The sequence below is a fragment of the Aythya marila genome (assembly GCF_965140915.1).
Source record: "Aythya marila genome assembly, chromosome: 4".
Lineage (NCBI taxonomy): Eukaryota > Metazoa > Chordata > Aves > Anseriformes > Anatidae > Aythya > Aythya marila.
In genome coordinates, this window is record NC_139045.1 from 64,612,402 (window position 1) to 64,628,806 (window position 16,405).

The window sequence follows — 16,405 nt, forward strand, 5'->3', positions numbered from 1 at the left end:
GATAATAATATTTGCTTCTTCCCTTCTCTCTCTACCCTGCTAATCGATTTATGTTTTCCCTGCTGCATGCCAGGTTCACATTTGGGTTTTATTGCTGGATGTTTTGGGCACTAGTGACAGTAAATGATGGCACTTCTTTTCAACATCTTGCCATGCATTTTCACAGGTTTGTTTGCCTTTTTTTTTTTTTTTCAGAATATAATAAAGAAATTATTTATCTTGTGTCAAATTTTAAAATTAGGGTAAATCAATGTGGCATTTGAAATTATCTACAGTGCTTCATTTTGTTAGTGAAGGATGTTTCCTTGTTTCCTTATACGCCTGTCACTCAGAAATAAATTATCCGTTGTTTGCAGACTAAAACTTAAAAGACAGTTTTGAAAGCAGTTGAATAACTATTCCATTTGTTCTTCCTGACCTTGCATGCCAAGATGCTTTTGATGAGCATTAGATTTTAAAATTGACTTATTCCAACTCAGACTTGACCTGAACAGATTAACCACTAAATCAGCAGTAGTTACTTTCTTGAAATGTCTTTTTTTTTTTTTTTTTTTTTTAATCTGTTCCTTCATCCTTCATCTGTTTTGATTCTAAAAGGGAGTAGATTTCAGCTGCCTTCAGGAATGGAAGAAAACATCATCCTACCTTCCTGGCCTGATGCTGCCAACCACAGGGCTGTACGGCAGCTGAGCTACATGGAGCTACCTCCTCTGATTTCGGTAGGAATAGCCCATCCTTCATCGAGTTCCACCTCCACAAGACAGGGCCAATAACCAACAAAGTATTTCCTCTGCTCCCATACAGCAAAAGTAGAACTATAATGATTTATTTAACTTGCAGATCAGTCTTTGCTGTTCTTAACGGTGTATACTTGTTATTGCTAGTCTTACTGCCTTGGTTTTCATGTTGATTTGATTCTGTGTTTATCAATCTAAGTAATTTCAAAAGCTGAAAAAATGAAGTCGATTTTTATCTGCCTTCCACTAACATTATCCAGAATTCATTGATCCTCTGAAGAAGTTATCCACTTATTGGCACAACACTCTGAATAGAAACAAACAAGAAAAGATTCCTAGTGTATTTGCTGGACTGTTTGCTTTCAAGTTTGAACTACTGAAAAAGAATCAAATTAGGGCTCAACAATGAAAACATTATTAATATTATTGTATATCTATTAATATCTAATTATCTTGTATATTTATTAATATCTAATATATATTTCCTCACGTGAAGCAGCTTTTGTGCAGTTTTAGAAATCAACATTTTGATTTGGGAACAGATTTTATATCTCTCAAGTTACTTTTAAATTCTTTTTTAAAAGTCTAAAAATTCAAACATTATTCTTGTGCTCTTACTGTTTCATTTGGAAATACTGAATGATGGTGAGTCATTTTTCTGTGACAGACCTTCTCTGGTATTGTTACTAAAATAATAGCTGTATATCATATTTAAGATTACAAAAGCTTTTAAGTCCTTTTGAGACTTCTGAGAGCCTTTCTGTGAATTAATGCCAGGCTGTTCAGAACAAGCAGAAAAGAATCTTGAGGTCATTAAAAAGACTTCCCCTATCCAACATAAGCTTATGTCTGTTAAAATGTATCAGATATCTTCTCTCAGGCTTATTGTCTTTTCCAAATGTAATTGTTCAGGACTGCAGGTGATCTCAGTCACATGTCTGTCAAGGTAATTTCTTTTCCCTGATTTCATAATTGGACCAAGATGCAGTCCATAGTGAATCAGCCGTGATTCACCACACCAAGTCTACTTTTTTTTTTCTTCTCTTCTGGAACAATTAAATTGGCCATCAGTTATCAAATGTTCTCCTTACCATAGAATGTTGTTAATTAGAATTTTTAAAAAGTGCAAGAAGTTGTATTTATTCTGAAACAATAAAACACAGACATCTTTCTTATCAGTTGTCTGTCCATCTTCCTTTCTAAGACAGTCTACCTTGCTCCCTGCAAATTAATCCTGAAGGCTTCTCTTTCTCAGTTTCTTATCCCACCAGATTTTTTTGATCCATAACAATGTACGTCAATCAATTACCATTTCTGAAGAAATTATGTATTTTATAAAAAAAAATCTTAGCACTTTTATATGGTTGTAGCCTTTTAACCAGCTAAAAATGGTTATGGCTGTTTCTAAAATTACTCAGTTCTTTCCAACTCCTAAGTGGAAACAGTTATTTCAGCCTGCAGGCTGGAATATGTCTGTCCTTTATTTCTTCATGATATTAGTTTACAAGACTCCTGGTCTGAAACTATTGCTGAATCCTCATTTTCTTCATACAGCCCTAACTTAAATAAGGTCAACACATTAATACTGGGAAGATTTAACACCTTGACAAGGCCAAGACATGTAGCATCCGTATACATCAGTATCCATAGCTGTATGTCATCCTAACTTCCTTTATGCACATTAAAATGAACACAGCAGAGGTGCGCTGCCATCCTGAATAAGCTGTCTCTCAGGTCACAGAATTTTTTCAGATGTATGTCATTATTTATCTCCCTCGCAAAGTCTTGCAATAGACTTCTGTTGCTCATTTTTAAGCAGAACACACAGAAAACTAGCAAATGGATGAAAAAAAAGAAATTTGCCATTTTCCTGTCTAAGCCTTATCTAAATTTTATTTAACAGAGACATTCAGGATAATTCTAAGGATAATTCAGGAATGTAGTTGCATGGAGAGTTCACAAAATTCAGAGTCTAAATGCATGAACCAAAACATATGAAGTAAGATTCATCTTTGAAATACCAATCTACATGGAAAAAAGGCAGTCCAACTTATACACCCTTACTAGCCATCTGAGCAAAGAGTAATTAGAATGACTTAAAGCATAGCAGAATAAATATGGCCTTACAATACAGTGAGGAAAAAAAAAAAAAAAAGTATTTATTGTGTATACTGTGCCAAACCAAAGAATTTACAAGTATCTGACTCAGCAATAATGGCTAGAACATTTACTGCATACTGGTCTGCCCAAAATACTCATAAACCAAATACTGATGGCAGTAGAACTGAGTATAAATAAGAAAAAAAAAAAAAAAAATATAGTAATAATATGTCTTAAAAAAATACATGTGGTTAATCAACTCTCTTTTATCCAGATGTAGTTCATCTGCATTGCAGATTAATTGTGCCAAAAATACAAAGCAAATTTACATCAGAAAGCATATAAAATTTCAGCATATAAAATAACAAATTGCATCAGTGTACTACCACTGACACTGGATCCAGAAATGACAGAGACATACTTCCACCTCTGTGTTTGAGTGTGTTGGAAGTAGGAAAGGTGAGGTGATGGGTGATGCTATATATAAAGCATCATTAGGAAGTAATTGGAAGAGATATTTTTGCAGGGAATTATGATGAGTGGGGCAAGAAATGTGTGCCAAAAGTTACTGAAGAAAAGTATGAAGAACATCAGTGCATTTCCATGTAATTTTTGCTACTGACACTCCACCGCTTGTGACATTCAGCTAAGGTTGCCTCCTGCTTTTTGGGCACCATTCCTGAGGAAGTATGCTGGTAGGAAAAATCCTTTATTTCCATTAGAGTAGGTAGCTGAAGAGTGTGAAAGAAGAATAAAACATCAGGTATGTGTATAGTATTTGACAATGTCCTCTGTGACTTGTAAATGCAAAAAATTAACTTAAAATTTCTACATAATGGATGTACGTATGAGTATGGGAAAGCATGGTCTATAGAGTGCAGTTGCACTGGCCTTATTTCTCTATCTCTATTTTTTTTTTAACACTGTGAAAAGAAATCTAGAGTTCTTCATCTTTTCCTTCTGTTGCAGTACATCACATATAATTATGTTGCTTTGGCAGAGAACAATTTTGTCACAAAGAACATTTTATCTTTAACAGGGGATGGGAACTGCTGTTTATGACCTGTGCTCCCTAATGGCTCTGGCATTCTGAGGGTTAAATTGACCCTGTTCCAAAATTTGTCAGAACATGTGTTTTCTACTTTTATTCTTAATTGTTTTGCATTGTAATGGTATTTCCAGAAAAGGGAAAAAATATTAATCAAGTAAGCAAAATAAAAACATTAATGCAGCAATCCACATTGGACAGAATTAGGTCTACGATAATAAATGTCCGACATCATCAGGTTGGGGACATTTTTGATTTATTACCACTAAGCTCCACTTCAGTGAATACATCATTATTAGGCCTTCCTAGTGAAGTCCATTTATACATAGCTGAGAATATACCTTAGATATCCTGCAAAATACTTATCTCTGTTGCTGTATAATATGGTTTGAATTTGTAGTGAGCTTCTTCAGCTGGAATTTTCCTATACTCGAATGATTCCTTACATTGAAACAGAATGTGTCTTAGTATTGCTAGACCTTTCAAGAATATATATGGCAGTAAAGTTTTTATTTCTGCACACAACATTCCCTACTCAAACGTTTTCTATGAACCATTCTATGATTCTATGTTTTAGACTCTTTTTTTTTTTTTTTTTAAGTGAACTGAAAAAGGAAGCAAAACTAAAGTTACATTCTTTTTCAAGTTTTGCAGCCTTTTTGTCTTAGCTATTCATGTTCAAAGGGCTTTCATCCAAAAAGCTATTAGAAACACACTAAAAGTGGTATTAAATGACACATTAAATATATTTTTTCAGGTTTATGAGTATTTCATGATATACTCAGTCATATAAAACTAGCAATTATTTTTCATAAGCTGTTACATCTAAAACAGTAACTTGTAACCACCTTACATTTTCCTTAACCTAAACCAAATGCAATATCCTATTTCAAACAATGCTATAAATTACTTTTCTCTGCAGTTCAAACTTCTATTTAACTACACAGGAAAGGACAATGGCTATGTTAATACAATATTTTTATTGCAGCAGCTTTTTCTTCATTCCAAGTGTAAGCATTTTGGAGAAAAGAAAAATGAAAAAGGGCAGCTTATGCAATCAGACAAGTTGCAATAGGTTAAAATTCAGAATACACAAGAAAGGATTCTGACCATACATCTTTTTTTAAGTTACTATGAAATGGTTCAGAAACACTTATGAAATTTTAGGCGTGTACACCCCTATGTAAGGGAGCAGGAAAAATTTACTTTAGTTGTTTAGGATTTGTGGAAAATATGAGTTGATGGGTATAGTGCTGGAACATAGTGTTCTGATGAGTGAAAATGTACAAAAGAACTGCATTCAAAGTATGCAAGATGACCTTAGTTCTTAAAAATACAGTAGGTTGCATTGTAATAGCAGAAATAGGCATTTGTTCTAAACAGTTTCCTCTGTACAAGAAAGATTGTAATGTTTGTCTCCATCTCCTTCCACAGAACTTTCTACTTGCCTGGTTAGATGCTGCCCTGTTCATTCCTTGTGAAGCCCTCTTTGGGCACTTACTCTTACACATTATTAGAGGGAACTCCAGAAAATAACTGAGCACACAGCATGCCTCTGCATGATAACATACTGAAGAGTGGAGGCAACTATTATGAAACTAGTTTTGAGATACCACAATTGTTATATCATTTGCCTCAGAAATACTCTCTTCCTGAAAATTGTTCTAGGAGAAATTTGAGGATTTTTCTCACTGGTCATAAACTTTTTGCATGCTGTCAGACCAGTGACTCTAACTGAGCTGCAACATATCTGGAAACCCTGAATTTGTGGAACAAGTACTGCTGGTCTAAGCAGGTGCACAGATCTGCAGGTGAAGTGTGTTTGTATAAAGATTGCTGTCTACTTGCAGAGCATCTGAAAAGTGAGTGCACAGCAAATAATACTTTCTCCTTTTATAAATATACTGTAGGGATATAGCAGGTGTACAGCACTTACATAAATGCAACTAGATTAAAAATCTAAAATGTACAATTATATTGCAGATTAAGGTGTGGATTTGATCAGTCTAAATTTGAGCTAAAATTGTGAGATTCCTGAGAGGTTTAAGCTCTCACTAGTAAATTAGCATTTCATGCTGCCTGCTGCCTGGGGTTTCACTGAAAGGCAAATTTAAACAATTTCAGTTTCTCAGGAACCAAGTTGCTATTGCTTGTATTTGTATTGAAATATATTGTAAAAATCTAATAATGGATATTGCCCAGAACACTGTTGTCACTTACAAATGACTTTTCCTAAGTGCCTGTAAAATCACAGAACCATAGAATGGTTTGGGTTGGAAAGGACCTTAAAGCCCATCCCGGTCCTGCCGTGGTCACAGACACCTCCCACCAGCCCAGGTTGCTCAAAGCCCCATCCAGCCGGGCCTTGAACACTGCCAGGGATGGGGCATCCACAGCTTGTCTTTATTATAAATCACATTTTTCCCTCTAATTACTACAGAAAATACATTTCTACCAGCCAAGATTCAGCAAATGCTTTAAGGAATGAAGTGTTATTGCCACCTGGTGGGAGCCGTGTGTGTATCAACTTAATTAACAGAGGTTTGTAAAGATGTTGAACTCAGGCTGACTAACGCCACCCTCAGGAAATCCACTAACTACATTTTGCACCACGATAATAATTTGGTGATTGCATTTGCTATGACAAAGCAGAAAAAAATTATGCTAAATTAGAGAGCTGAAACCTGTCCCTACACTCCTTTTGAAGCCAGGTAAAGTCACTGATAAAGTTACCAAAAATCCCACCACTTTTAATGTTAATCAATAGGATTGGAATACTGAAATGTATAAATCAAATCTGAACAAGCACAGTGAAGTTTATAGCAAAAAAAGTTGGATCCTAAAGGTCTGGGGGAGATAAGAACTGAACGGACAAAGAACAGATGTTTTAATCTGCATTTCAAGTTGACCAAAGCCTTTCTCTTGATTTTACATAATTGACAAAGAATAATGTGAACATGTGCAGGTATTATCAATCTGAACTTCTCTATTTAATATTTAATTAATTCGCTCATATCATTAATTAACTCACATCACAGTTCCCTTTATTTTCACATTTCTGACAATGTGTTTTTAGGCAGGAAGTAGTGAGATTTGGAAATAGCACAATTGATATAGGTATGATTTGAAAATTTAATGACTAATACGACTCTATGGGGGCTTCCTGACTAAAACCCAGAAAGCCACAATATGACAGAATTTGATCTGACAGGTATAGGACTAACAGCATATATTCCTGTCAGAAATGTAACTTGCAATGTGACAGTTTTGCACAATTTTGAAAACTTAATTAAATGCTACACAATGTCTGTTACAGAATCCTTTACATTAAACATACCTACAACTGAGACGTAGCAATGCAGCTTTTAAGACAGCAATTTATACTTCGTGTTTTCTGGATGGAGAACAAAATGTTTGCTGCTGGGTAGCAGATGGAATCCTGGAAAGGACAGAAGGTAGCTTATAGAAATATTTTTGTAGTATCCTTTGTAAATTATTAACACTTTACATTTCAAGCCATGTGAACTGGCTTGACAAAGAAATGGTAATTTCTATTTGTCCAAAGTGATTTCCTCCTGATTTGTGGAAAGATGCTTACAGCATGAATTCTTAATATCCAGGGATTGAAATGACTATTTCCCTAGCTAAATTCCCTACAACTGTTAAATTCCAGATTTAACACTGCCAAGTATCAGAACTTTTCCATGATAACTTACTTCCTTTAATGATCTGCTCTATTTCTCCTTTTCTCCTACAGTTTTATAGAAACCAGACAGAAAAATCTTTGGTTTATAGCAAATTATTCTTCAAATAAAAGGGGGGTGAATGGTTATTTGGTAAGTCTCTAGATTTTAGAGCAATCCTTGTAAAAATTCTTGCATCACTACTTTTTGATTTATATCTCAGATACAAAGTGGAATACAAGGCTGTATTTCTAAAAGTAAGAGTAATTTCATGTGTTTGGGAATGCTGGAAATTACCTGAATCATATATAGTTGGGCTTGTTGGGGTTTTTTTGTTTGTTTGTTTGTTTTTTGTGTGTTTGTTTTCTTTTGTTTTGTTTTTGATCTGTAAAGAAAAATCTAAACACAACTACACAGCAATCAAGAAAGATCTTTAAATTCTTTCTTTATTTTTTTTATTATGGCTGAAGGAATGTTTTTGTTTTTATGGTTTTCTGTTCACGCTTTGCATGCTTGTTTAATCCATAAAACAGGCTGTTACATAGTTAAACAGATGGCATGCATATGTGTCTCCTCAAACAGGTAATGGTATCAACGCTTATAATGTTCTACATGCACTGCACTGCATCTGAACTGTGGTTCTGCCTGAAATCAATTCATAGCAGCATCCAAATTGTTTCATTCATTTACACTAGAGGTCACTGTGAGCAAAAGATTATACTCAACTGGTGAAGGAAAGAACATTAATATATCAAATTACAAAACAAAATTTGTGGCATACTTTGTAATTTGAAAGCTTGGTGCAAACTCATAGATGTTAAATACATGTATGTTGCTTGAGACATGTAGTACTCATTTATTTACAAGCTATTTACAAACTAGAGTGAGAAGTTACCTCTACCAACAAATTCTGTGTTTGAAGCCATCAAATGTAACGTTAGGACCAAATTTCATCTCTAGTAACACCAACTTGATTCGAGATATAATGCCAGGCTGTCAATACTTGCTGGTTTTTTTCCATGTATAAAGATTTGAACTAATATTCCTCTAGTCAAGGAGAACAGCTCTGTTTTCCCTAGACTGCAGCAGAACAGAATAAATACAACTTTGATCCAGGTACTGCTTCAGGCTTTAGAGCCAAGTCTCATTTAGATTGTGGATTAGCAATGAAAACAGTAGCTCTCTCGTAGTGATGTTGCAAAAAGAAGGAGCAACATGAAAGAGGAGCACATTCCCCTTCGCCTGCTTGGCTGGGAATGCATCCAACCGAGGCATTACCTCCGAGAAGCTTCTATGTCAGATGTTCACAGCCTTAATTATCACCTGTGTGGTTACTGCACCTGTACAGTACAGCACAACTGGCTATGGCATCTGTTCACATTTTTATAACCTTTTCCACAGTGTATGTCCATGACTGGAAAACAGCTGAAAAATAAATACAAAACTGAACATCTGTTGCCACGTAAGTGACCAATAGCATAGATACCTGTAAATAGGAGAATGCTGACCCTCTGCTCCCAGCTTCTGGGAGAATTACAGTGCTGCTGATTACTACATGCCTGCTGACACACAGAGTACTTGGCATAAGGACAGTGGAATAAAGAGAAGTTAAGAGAGCAGTGGAAAGGTGCTCACATTACCCTACGTAATGCACAAGAAAACAGGTGCTTAGGCAAAAGCCCATTCACCCCTGAGGTAAGAGTGGTATTTAGTATGCAGATCTGACAAGGTTCATCATCAATCTTCACAGATTTGCTTCCTCATTTCTATTTTTAGCTGCTTTTTGAGCCCACCTTTCTATGTTTTACTTTCCACTTCCTCCCACCCTTGCTTTTTATTAATTCTCCCTCCCAAACGTCCATCCCAAACGGCACCAAAACCCTAGTCACTGACATCACATTGTTCATTTTCTACATTCTATGTCTGTCATCTCAGTGTGCTTAAAGCATTGAGATCAGATTTCTGCCAGAAAATGCCTGCTGCTTTAGATTTACACTCCCCCCCAAAAAAAGCCTGTTTTCAGGTTGGTCCTTAGTCTAATGAAACAATAGTGCCCCAGCTGCTCATGAGGTATGCTAGAGTTTTTATTGCACTAATTTTATGCTGATGTAATTCCTCCATCTATTAAATTATGCTGTTAAAATGGGTGTAACAGAGTAAACAACAAAACCTATTATTTTGAAATAGCAGCTGTTCACTTAATTGGAAAGGTGGGGCAAAAAAAAAAAAAAAAAAAAAAAGGAGAAAAAAAATAAGAAAATAAAGATATTTAAGACAGTTTTTGGTACAGTTTATTTAGCATTACATAAATATTTTTATTTCCATAATGTACTTCCTTTCATAATATATAACTACTGAAGATGCACATGGCATTTTTCTCTGGATTTTACAGCTCTCCTTACTCTTTATATTAGCGCTGCTGACAATATTTTTTGTTAGGATTTACATATTCTGGAAACATCCAGCCTAATTACATCAAATCTGTTTCTGACTGTACCATAGAATAAAGAAGCGTACTCCTATTCAGAGCTATTATGACAAACAGAGTTGAAGGCTATTCATTGGAATGATTCATGCAGGTCTATTTTCTTGGATTATCAGTGCTTTCTCTCATCATCTTAGGAACTACTTGATTAAAGATTTTTCTCTGGACCGTTGAGAAACTGCTTGTATGCCAACAATGCCACAAATGTGATTTCACTTCAGCAATATGAAAGGTAAATCAGTTTGAATTGATTGATTTAATAACAAAATGTTGTAGGTAACATTGCTTACTATGATCTCTTCTCTTTACTGGTACAAATTACCAAGAGACAGCCTTTTTTTTTAAACGTTGCAATAGTACACTCATACCTAAATGCTGGAATACAAATTTCACAACAGAATGTAAAAATGTCAAGTTTGTATCGCATTCCAGAGTCACTGCAGTTTAACAGAGGCTACATATGAGCTGCTTTAGAACATATCCCTGTTTGTGTGTGTTTCTAGAACTCCTTGATGTTTATATGGAAAAGCCGTTAATTTCAGCCTGTAGCTCAGTACCACACCTAAGACATTCACGCAGTCACTCAGATCTTATCCTATCTTGAATAAACAATGTTTACAGAAATCAGCTAAAGCCAACACCGCTTTGTGAATTTACAAAATATTTTTAAAAGGATTGTTGGTTCTCTAATACGAAAGGAAACTGGCTGAATTTCAAGCTTTTTTCTTTTTGTTAGGATTTTCTTTTATTCATAGCACATAACTGAAATTGAAAAGGTGTTGTAATGAGTTTTTACAGTACTTCCATGTTCGTCTCTTTAGCTGAAACAAATGGCAACTGTGATTACGCCAAATGCAAATTAACATTTGTGATACAGTGAGAGCCAAAGTAAAGTTAGTGAAGTTGGTATTGGTTGCTGCCACCATGTTTCAGCTTGGTTTACTCTCAATTAAATTATGTGTATTTATGTACATGTGTACATGAAGTATGTGACAATCCAGACACTGTAGAGGTTTGTGTGTTATTTTCTAAACTAAGGAGCTGATTAAATTCAGCAATGGCACTAATATACATATCCACTGTACGATCACTCATAAACAACCACAGTATGTGAAGCTCTATATAGAGCTTCACTGTTAAACTGGTTAGCATTCAGTGGATACACTTTTAACCTTGAACTGATCTCCTTGGGAATGGCTTATGCCATGTGTGACTGTGCCTTGTGTTGGAAAGAAGAGGACATAAGCAGCAGAGGGAGGCTTTATTTTACACTTCCTTGTTAGTTACTTTTCCAGCTACCGCCCTCATTTCCACCTGTTCCCGAAGCAAGTTACATCCGTTAAGCACACCCACTAAATATCAAATCAATTGTATAAAATAATATCTTAAAGCAAATGTGAATAGGAGGGGGAGCAGATTGCAGCAGTCAAAGTTGTCGTATCTGAACTAAGCCATACTGTCAGTACAAAGACACAACTAAATTGCTAACACAAGACAGGCATTTTAGGTTCCTGATAAAACTGTATTAGATTCAGACTGCAAAGGCATCTTCTTAAAAGTGACCATTTTGTTTTTCAAAGTTTTAGTGTAAGTAAGTAACTAGAAGCCAAACTTCACGCTCATTGATGTTTATTTGGGGTAAAAGCTATGATTTTGTTAAGAGTTGCAAGGCATGGAAATAGTAAAGAAAGAAGATACTGGGGACTACATTTTTGTTTGGGGATTAAAAAAAAATGCAGCGACATCAACAAGTAGCATTTGCTGTTTTAAAAATGAGATATATCACAGCACCCCATGATCTGCTGCAAAGTTGGAACTTGCGCAAACTCACTGACTGAAGCATTCGTATAAATCACTCCAAAGTTGAAATTTCATCTCCTGAGTTTTTTTTTTTTGTTTGTAATTAAAGCTGTTCACAGTACTGCATAGAGACTGATTTATTTTAGGTATCTCAAAAACGAAAAGTAAAGTCTTATTGGCAAAAGAAATGAGTTTACTACCAGTACAGCACCAACACTTTCTGATACATTCACATCTCACCACCAGCCCAGGAGCTTTTGCTGTATGTGCCAGAAATACAAGCACATTTAGTAGCACCTTTTAAGTTCATGTCTCATAATTAATTTCACAGTTACCACTTCTTTTTTTCCTTCTCTTTGCTCTTTTAGTTCTCTGCATGTACAGCCCAGGGGAAGCACAGGTTCAGCTCGCTCCAGCTGGCAGCACCAACCCCCGGCTACCTCCTTGCTCACTAACCGCGAGGTATTTCGTCAAGACTCGGCCCAAATCCTCACTTTTGTCCCCAAAAAGCACGACTTAAGGGCCTATCTCGAGAAAAAGGCTTCACCCGCGCCTCGGACGCCTCAAGGGGGAGCCGTGAGGCGCTGCCCACCGACGCTCGACCCCCAACGCCCTCAGCGCCCCGCGCTGCCATTTTGGAGCTACCGAAGCCCTCCCAGGCTACCTCCCTCACGGCACCCTGCGTGCAGCCACCCCCTCAGCACGGGCAGACCCCCACTATCAGCGCCCCCTTCCCGGCCTCTCCTCCCTTTGGAGCAGCGGGCGGGGAATGGCGGCGGCGCTGCCCCCTCGCAAGGCGCCACGGGAAGGGGGCCGCGGCCGGGGGCGGGACGGGGCCGCCCCTTAGGGCCGCCGCCACCGCCCCACTCGGCGCCCGGCAGCAGGCGGAGAAACTTTCCGCCGGCAGTGCCTGCTGCTGCCTTCCCCCCGCAGGGCTTGGGGGAGGACAGCCCGAGCTTCTCTGCCTGCCTCCCGCTCCCTGCGGGGTTTCTGGGGGAGCCCCGGCACTTAGGGAAACTTGGGGAGCCCTTTTTAGGACGGGGAGAGCACGGAGAGGCGTGCGAGAGAGGAGTGCTGTTGGTGGCTCGCTCAGTCCGAGGTAAGTCCCGTCCTGCTCACAGCACGCCCACGGACTCAGGCCTCCGGTGCCCGGTTCCTCGTCCCGGATCGGGGTCGCCCCACAGGCGCTGGGGGTCAGCAGTGGGGCGCATCCCCGGGCTGGTCCAACCCTGCTCTGCCTCCCTGCGCCAAGGTCACGCTCACAACAAGATGCTGAGTAACTTTTGTGCTTGTATGGTGGTTAAAAATACTCTTGCTGGCTTACTGGAAAGTATTTTAATCTCTGTGTTTTCCTAGGGCTTGTCCGAAGGTTGGGTGAAGTGGGCTGTGTTGGTTTATTTATAACTTTATAGAGATACAAGATAGAAATGCATTTCTTTTTTTCAGTAAAACATTTTTTGGTAGTTTAAGGAAGCTTCATTTTGGCAAGCACGTTGTCTAAGTTGCAAAGAATGCTGTGTGCTGATAATACAGTTGGTGTTTCTCGCATCCTGCCGTGATTTTAGTGCCCTCTAATTAGGGCTGAAGTTGTTGCCTGAATTAGGGACTGCATCCGCAGTTTTGGCTTATTGCTTCCACATCGTTAGGTGGAAATATGCACAGATTTTAAAAATGCAGCTTGTTGGCAGACACCTTTTACAGTGTTAGCTGTGAATTGCCACATTCCTGGGAAGTAAGTTGCTGTAGAGCAGCTGGAGTTACTCTATGTTACACCGTGGTAGTGTCTGTGTACCTCTCCGCTTCCTGCCTTGTAAAAACTAAGTTTTCAGTAAGCACTTCTGTGAAAGTTTGCTAATGGAAGCAATCAAACTGCAGAACAGAGATCCCCTCCCCGGTCAGGAGAGGCTTTACAGTGGGAGTTTGGGCCTTCTCTTGTAAGGAATTGTAAGGCCTCTCCCTCCCTGCCCTACTGTTTTCTATGTAAAAGCTATTTAATAACATAAAACAGTAACTAAGTAGTAAGTCGAGTGACCCTATTTTGGATCTTGTCAGTTTCAACAAAGCATGTCTTTGGGGGTGTACCTCCTCTCATTTCCAGTGTCATAGCTCCACATCTCCTCCTCCTTTGCCTTATCCTTCTCTTTTTACCCTGTTGCCTGATTGAGGTGGTGGCTGTGGACCAGGTCCTTGATAGGAAGTGATTTTTCTGTCACTTTAGAATGGTTGATACTGTTCTATAAAAAGTTAGGGGCTAGTCTTTTTTTTGTTGCATGTGGAAGTGCAAAATTAGGTTCAGATTATTTATATACAGTTTTTATGGGATCAATTCATGATTTTTATTTTATCAAGACTTGAGAAGCAATTCTCGTTTAGTTAAGGAAAAAAGGCAGTAAATGTTCTTGCTTAATTATACATATATGAAGATTCTTATTCAATAATAACTGTTAATGCTTAGCATTATTCAGGGATGTTTTTATATGTCTTGTAGTTGCTATTGACATCCTTGCCCTTTTCAAGGTTTTTTGTTCAAGTAATTGTATGAATATATTCCCATCTTAAGTTTTATTCGGTTTTCATGTATTAATCATGCTACCTGATAATTAATTACAATTTTCTTCTTTTGCAGCTAAAATGAATTCAGATTCTGATCCCCAATCAAGTCCTCCTCAGCCACAACAACATCTTGGAAGGTCCCAGCTGAATGCTGCTGCTGTGGACCACAGTGAGAACAATCGGAGGTCAGGACCACCCTCAGGAGATGCTGCAACTTTTCCTTCAGGTTCTGACTACTCCCGTAGCAGGGAGAAAGCTGAAAAAAATGGTAAGCATGAAAGCAATTTCTCTGCAAAATTGGGTTATGGTAAACATTAAGAGAATAAAGTACAAACACACATTCAGCTCTTGCTTTAAAGTGACACTGTCAAGTAGAAAAATAAGTGTCTCTAATTTCTTAACCTATGGTTTTGGAAGAGAAGTTTTTTGCTGCTTATTTTGTACATATTTTTGTGTTTTTTTTTTTTTTACCATCCACTATTTCTCACGTACACAGAGCAACAGGAAAGAAGTTCCTGTGAAAAATGGGCAGGAAGAATTAAATGTAATTTAGCAGAATGTTAAGGTTTCAATTTAATTTCTTTAACTAGCTATACTGCTTGTTAACTGTAGTTTTAGTATGAGTTCTAATCTGGATGAATAGATACTACTGTGAGGGAATAATAAACTGATACATATAAAGTTAAGATTGGCAGTCAAGGAGTCAGATTAAGAATGAAGATACATTTTAAAAGGCAGAAGAAATACTTTTTCTTCCTTATTGTGAACCTGTTCAGTTTCATGAACTTTGATTATGGGATGAGAGAAAAGTTTCTTGCAAAAAGTAGGAAGAAAAGTATCTGGCTCTGGTGTTCAGCTGCTGAGTTTCACTTTAAACTCGGTTTGTAATCTAACACTTCTGCAAGAAGTTTACTAGTCCGGGTATAACACTTCTACTGCTCTTTAATTTTCTTGGACTTTAAATTCTGAAACTGGGTGCATGGCTTAATACCTGTATATACATATGACTTGCTTTATTGAAGGTAATAAAGCTATCCAATGATTTAAAATTATTAAATGTGTGAATATCTCTGTGTCATGCATCAGATGTAGGTAAGTGCTGCATGTGGTTCAGGCCAATATTGTGGCAGTGTTAGTGCTTCTGATATCTAATTTGAAATTGAATTCTGGAACTTTCTTGGTTCTTTGGTACCAAAGGGCTCATTCCCAACAGAAGAAAAAAAAAAAGATACTTGAATTTCGAACATGCTTCAAGGTATCACTACAAGCTTTGTCATCTCACCCACCAGTAAAACAATTCAGAGATGCTGGAGAATTGACAATTCTGACATTAATTACATGATCCTTAATTTAGGATTAGCGCTAACAGGTATATTTTCTTCCTTTCTTCATTCTTCGGTTTCTTAGTGTGCTTCAACAAGAAGAGAATAGCAACAATATTAGGAATATGGTGTGGAGTTATCTTGCACTTTTTTATAGTATCACTTAAAACGGAAAGGCATCGGTTTCTGCTGTTGGTGCCCACATTCACGCGCGATTCTGAAAATTAATACATACTATCAATACAATGTTATTTTAAACAGATTCTGTCAGATATCTTTTAGCTAATCTGGAGATTTTCTATTCTGTATCAATATTGGGCTTTTAAAGTCATATCAAGCTTTGCCTCAATTCTGTCTCTTTACAGGTCTGTGTATTTACTAATGATCTCTGTGCTGGTTTTTGTATTAAAGGTGATTCTCTTTGCACCCCTATAAAAGAGGACTGTCAAGTATTGATACATTTCTCCATTTCAGTTGTGACTCATTTCTGATTTAAATCAATTCCCATAAAAATCTTTTTGGTACTGGTAACACTGTCATTGCCCTTTACATCCCCTTAATATACTGAAGTATTTAATGCTGTAGAATGAGCTACTGTTGCAATTATATCTTGCCAGAGTCTCTTAACGGCTAAGATTTGAGTGGATGTAGGTAGCAGATGTGTTCAGTAAGAGCAT

At 37.3% G+C, this 16,405-nt stretch overlaps 1 protein-coding gene across 1 annotated transcript in view; it reads left to right on the plus strand.

The window, feature by feature from the left end:
• Positions 1-12,713: 12,713 nt before the first annotated feature.
• WFS1 (wolframin ER transmembrane glycoprotein) overlaps positions 12,714-16,405 on the plus strand; it is a 40,105-nt gene continuing 36,413 nt past the window's right edge. Inside the window, exons 1-2 of the mRNA XM_082758678.1 lie at positions 12,714-12,952; positions 14,480-14,674. Of these exons, the coding sequence (XP_082614804.1) occupies positions 14,485-14,674 (190 nt within the window). The 5' untranslated portion in view covers positions 12,714-12,952; positions 14,480-14,484. The remainder of the gene's footprint in view (positions 12,953-14,479; positions 14,675-16,405) is intronic.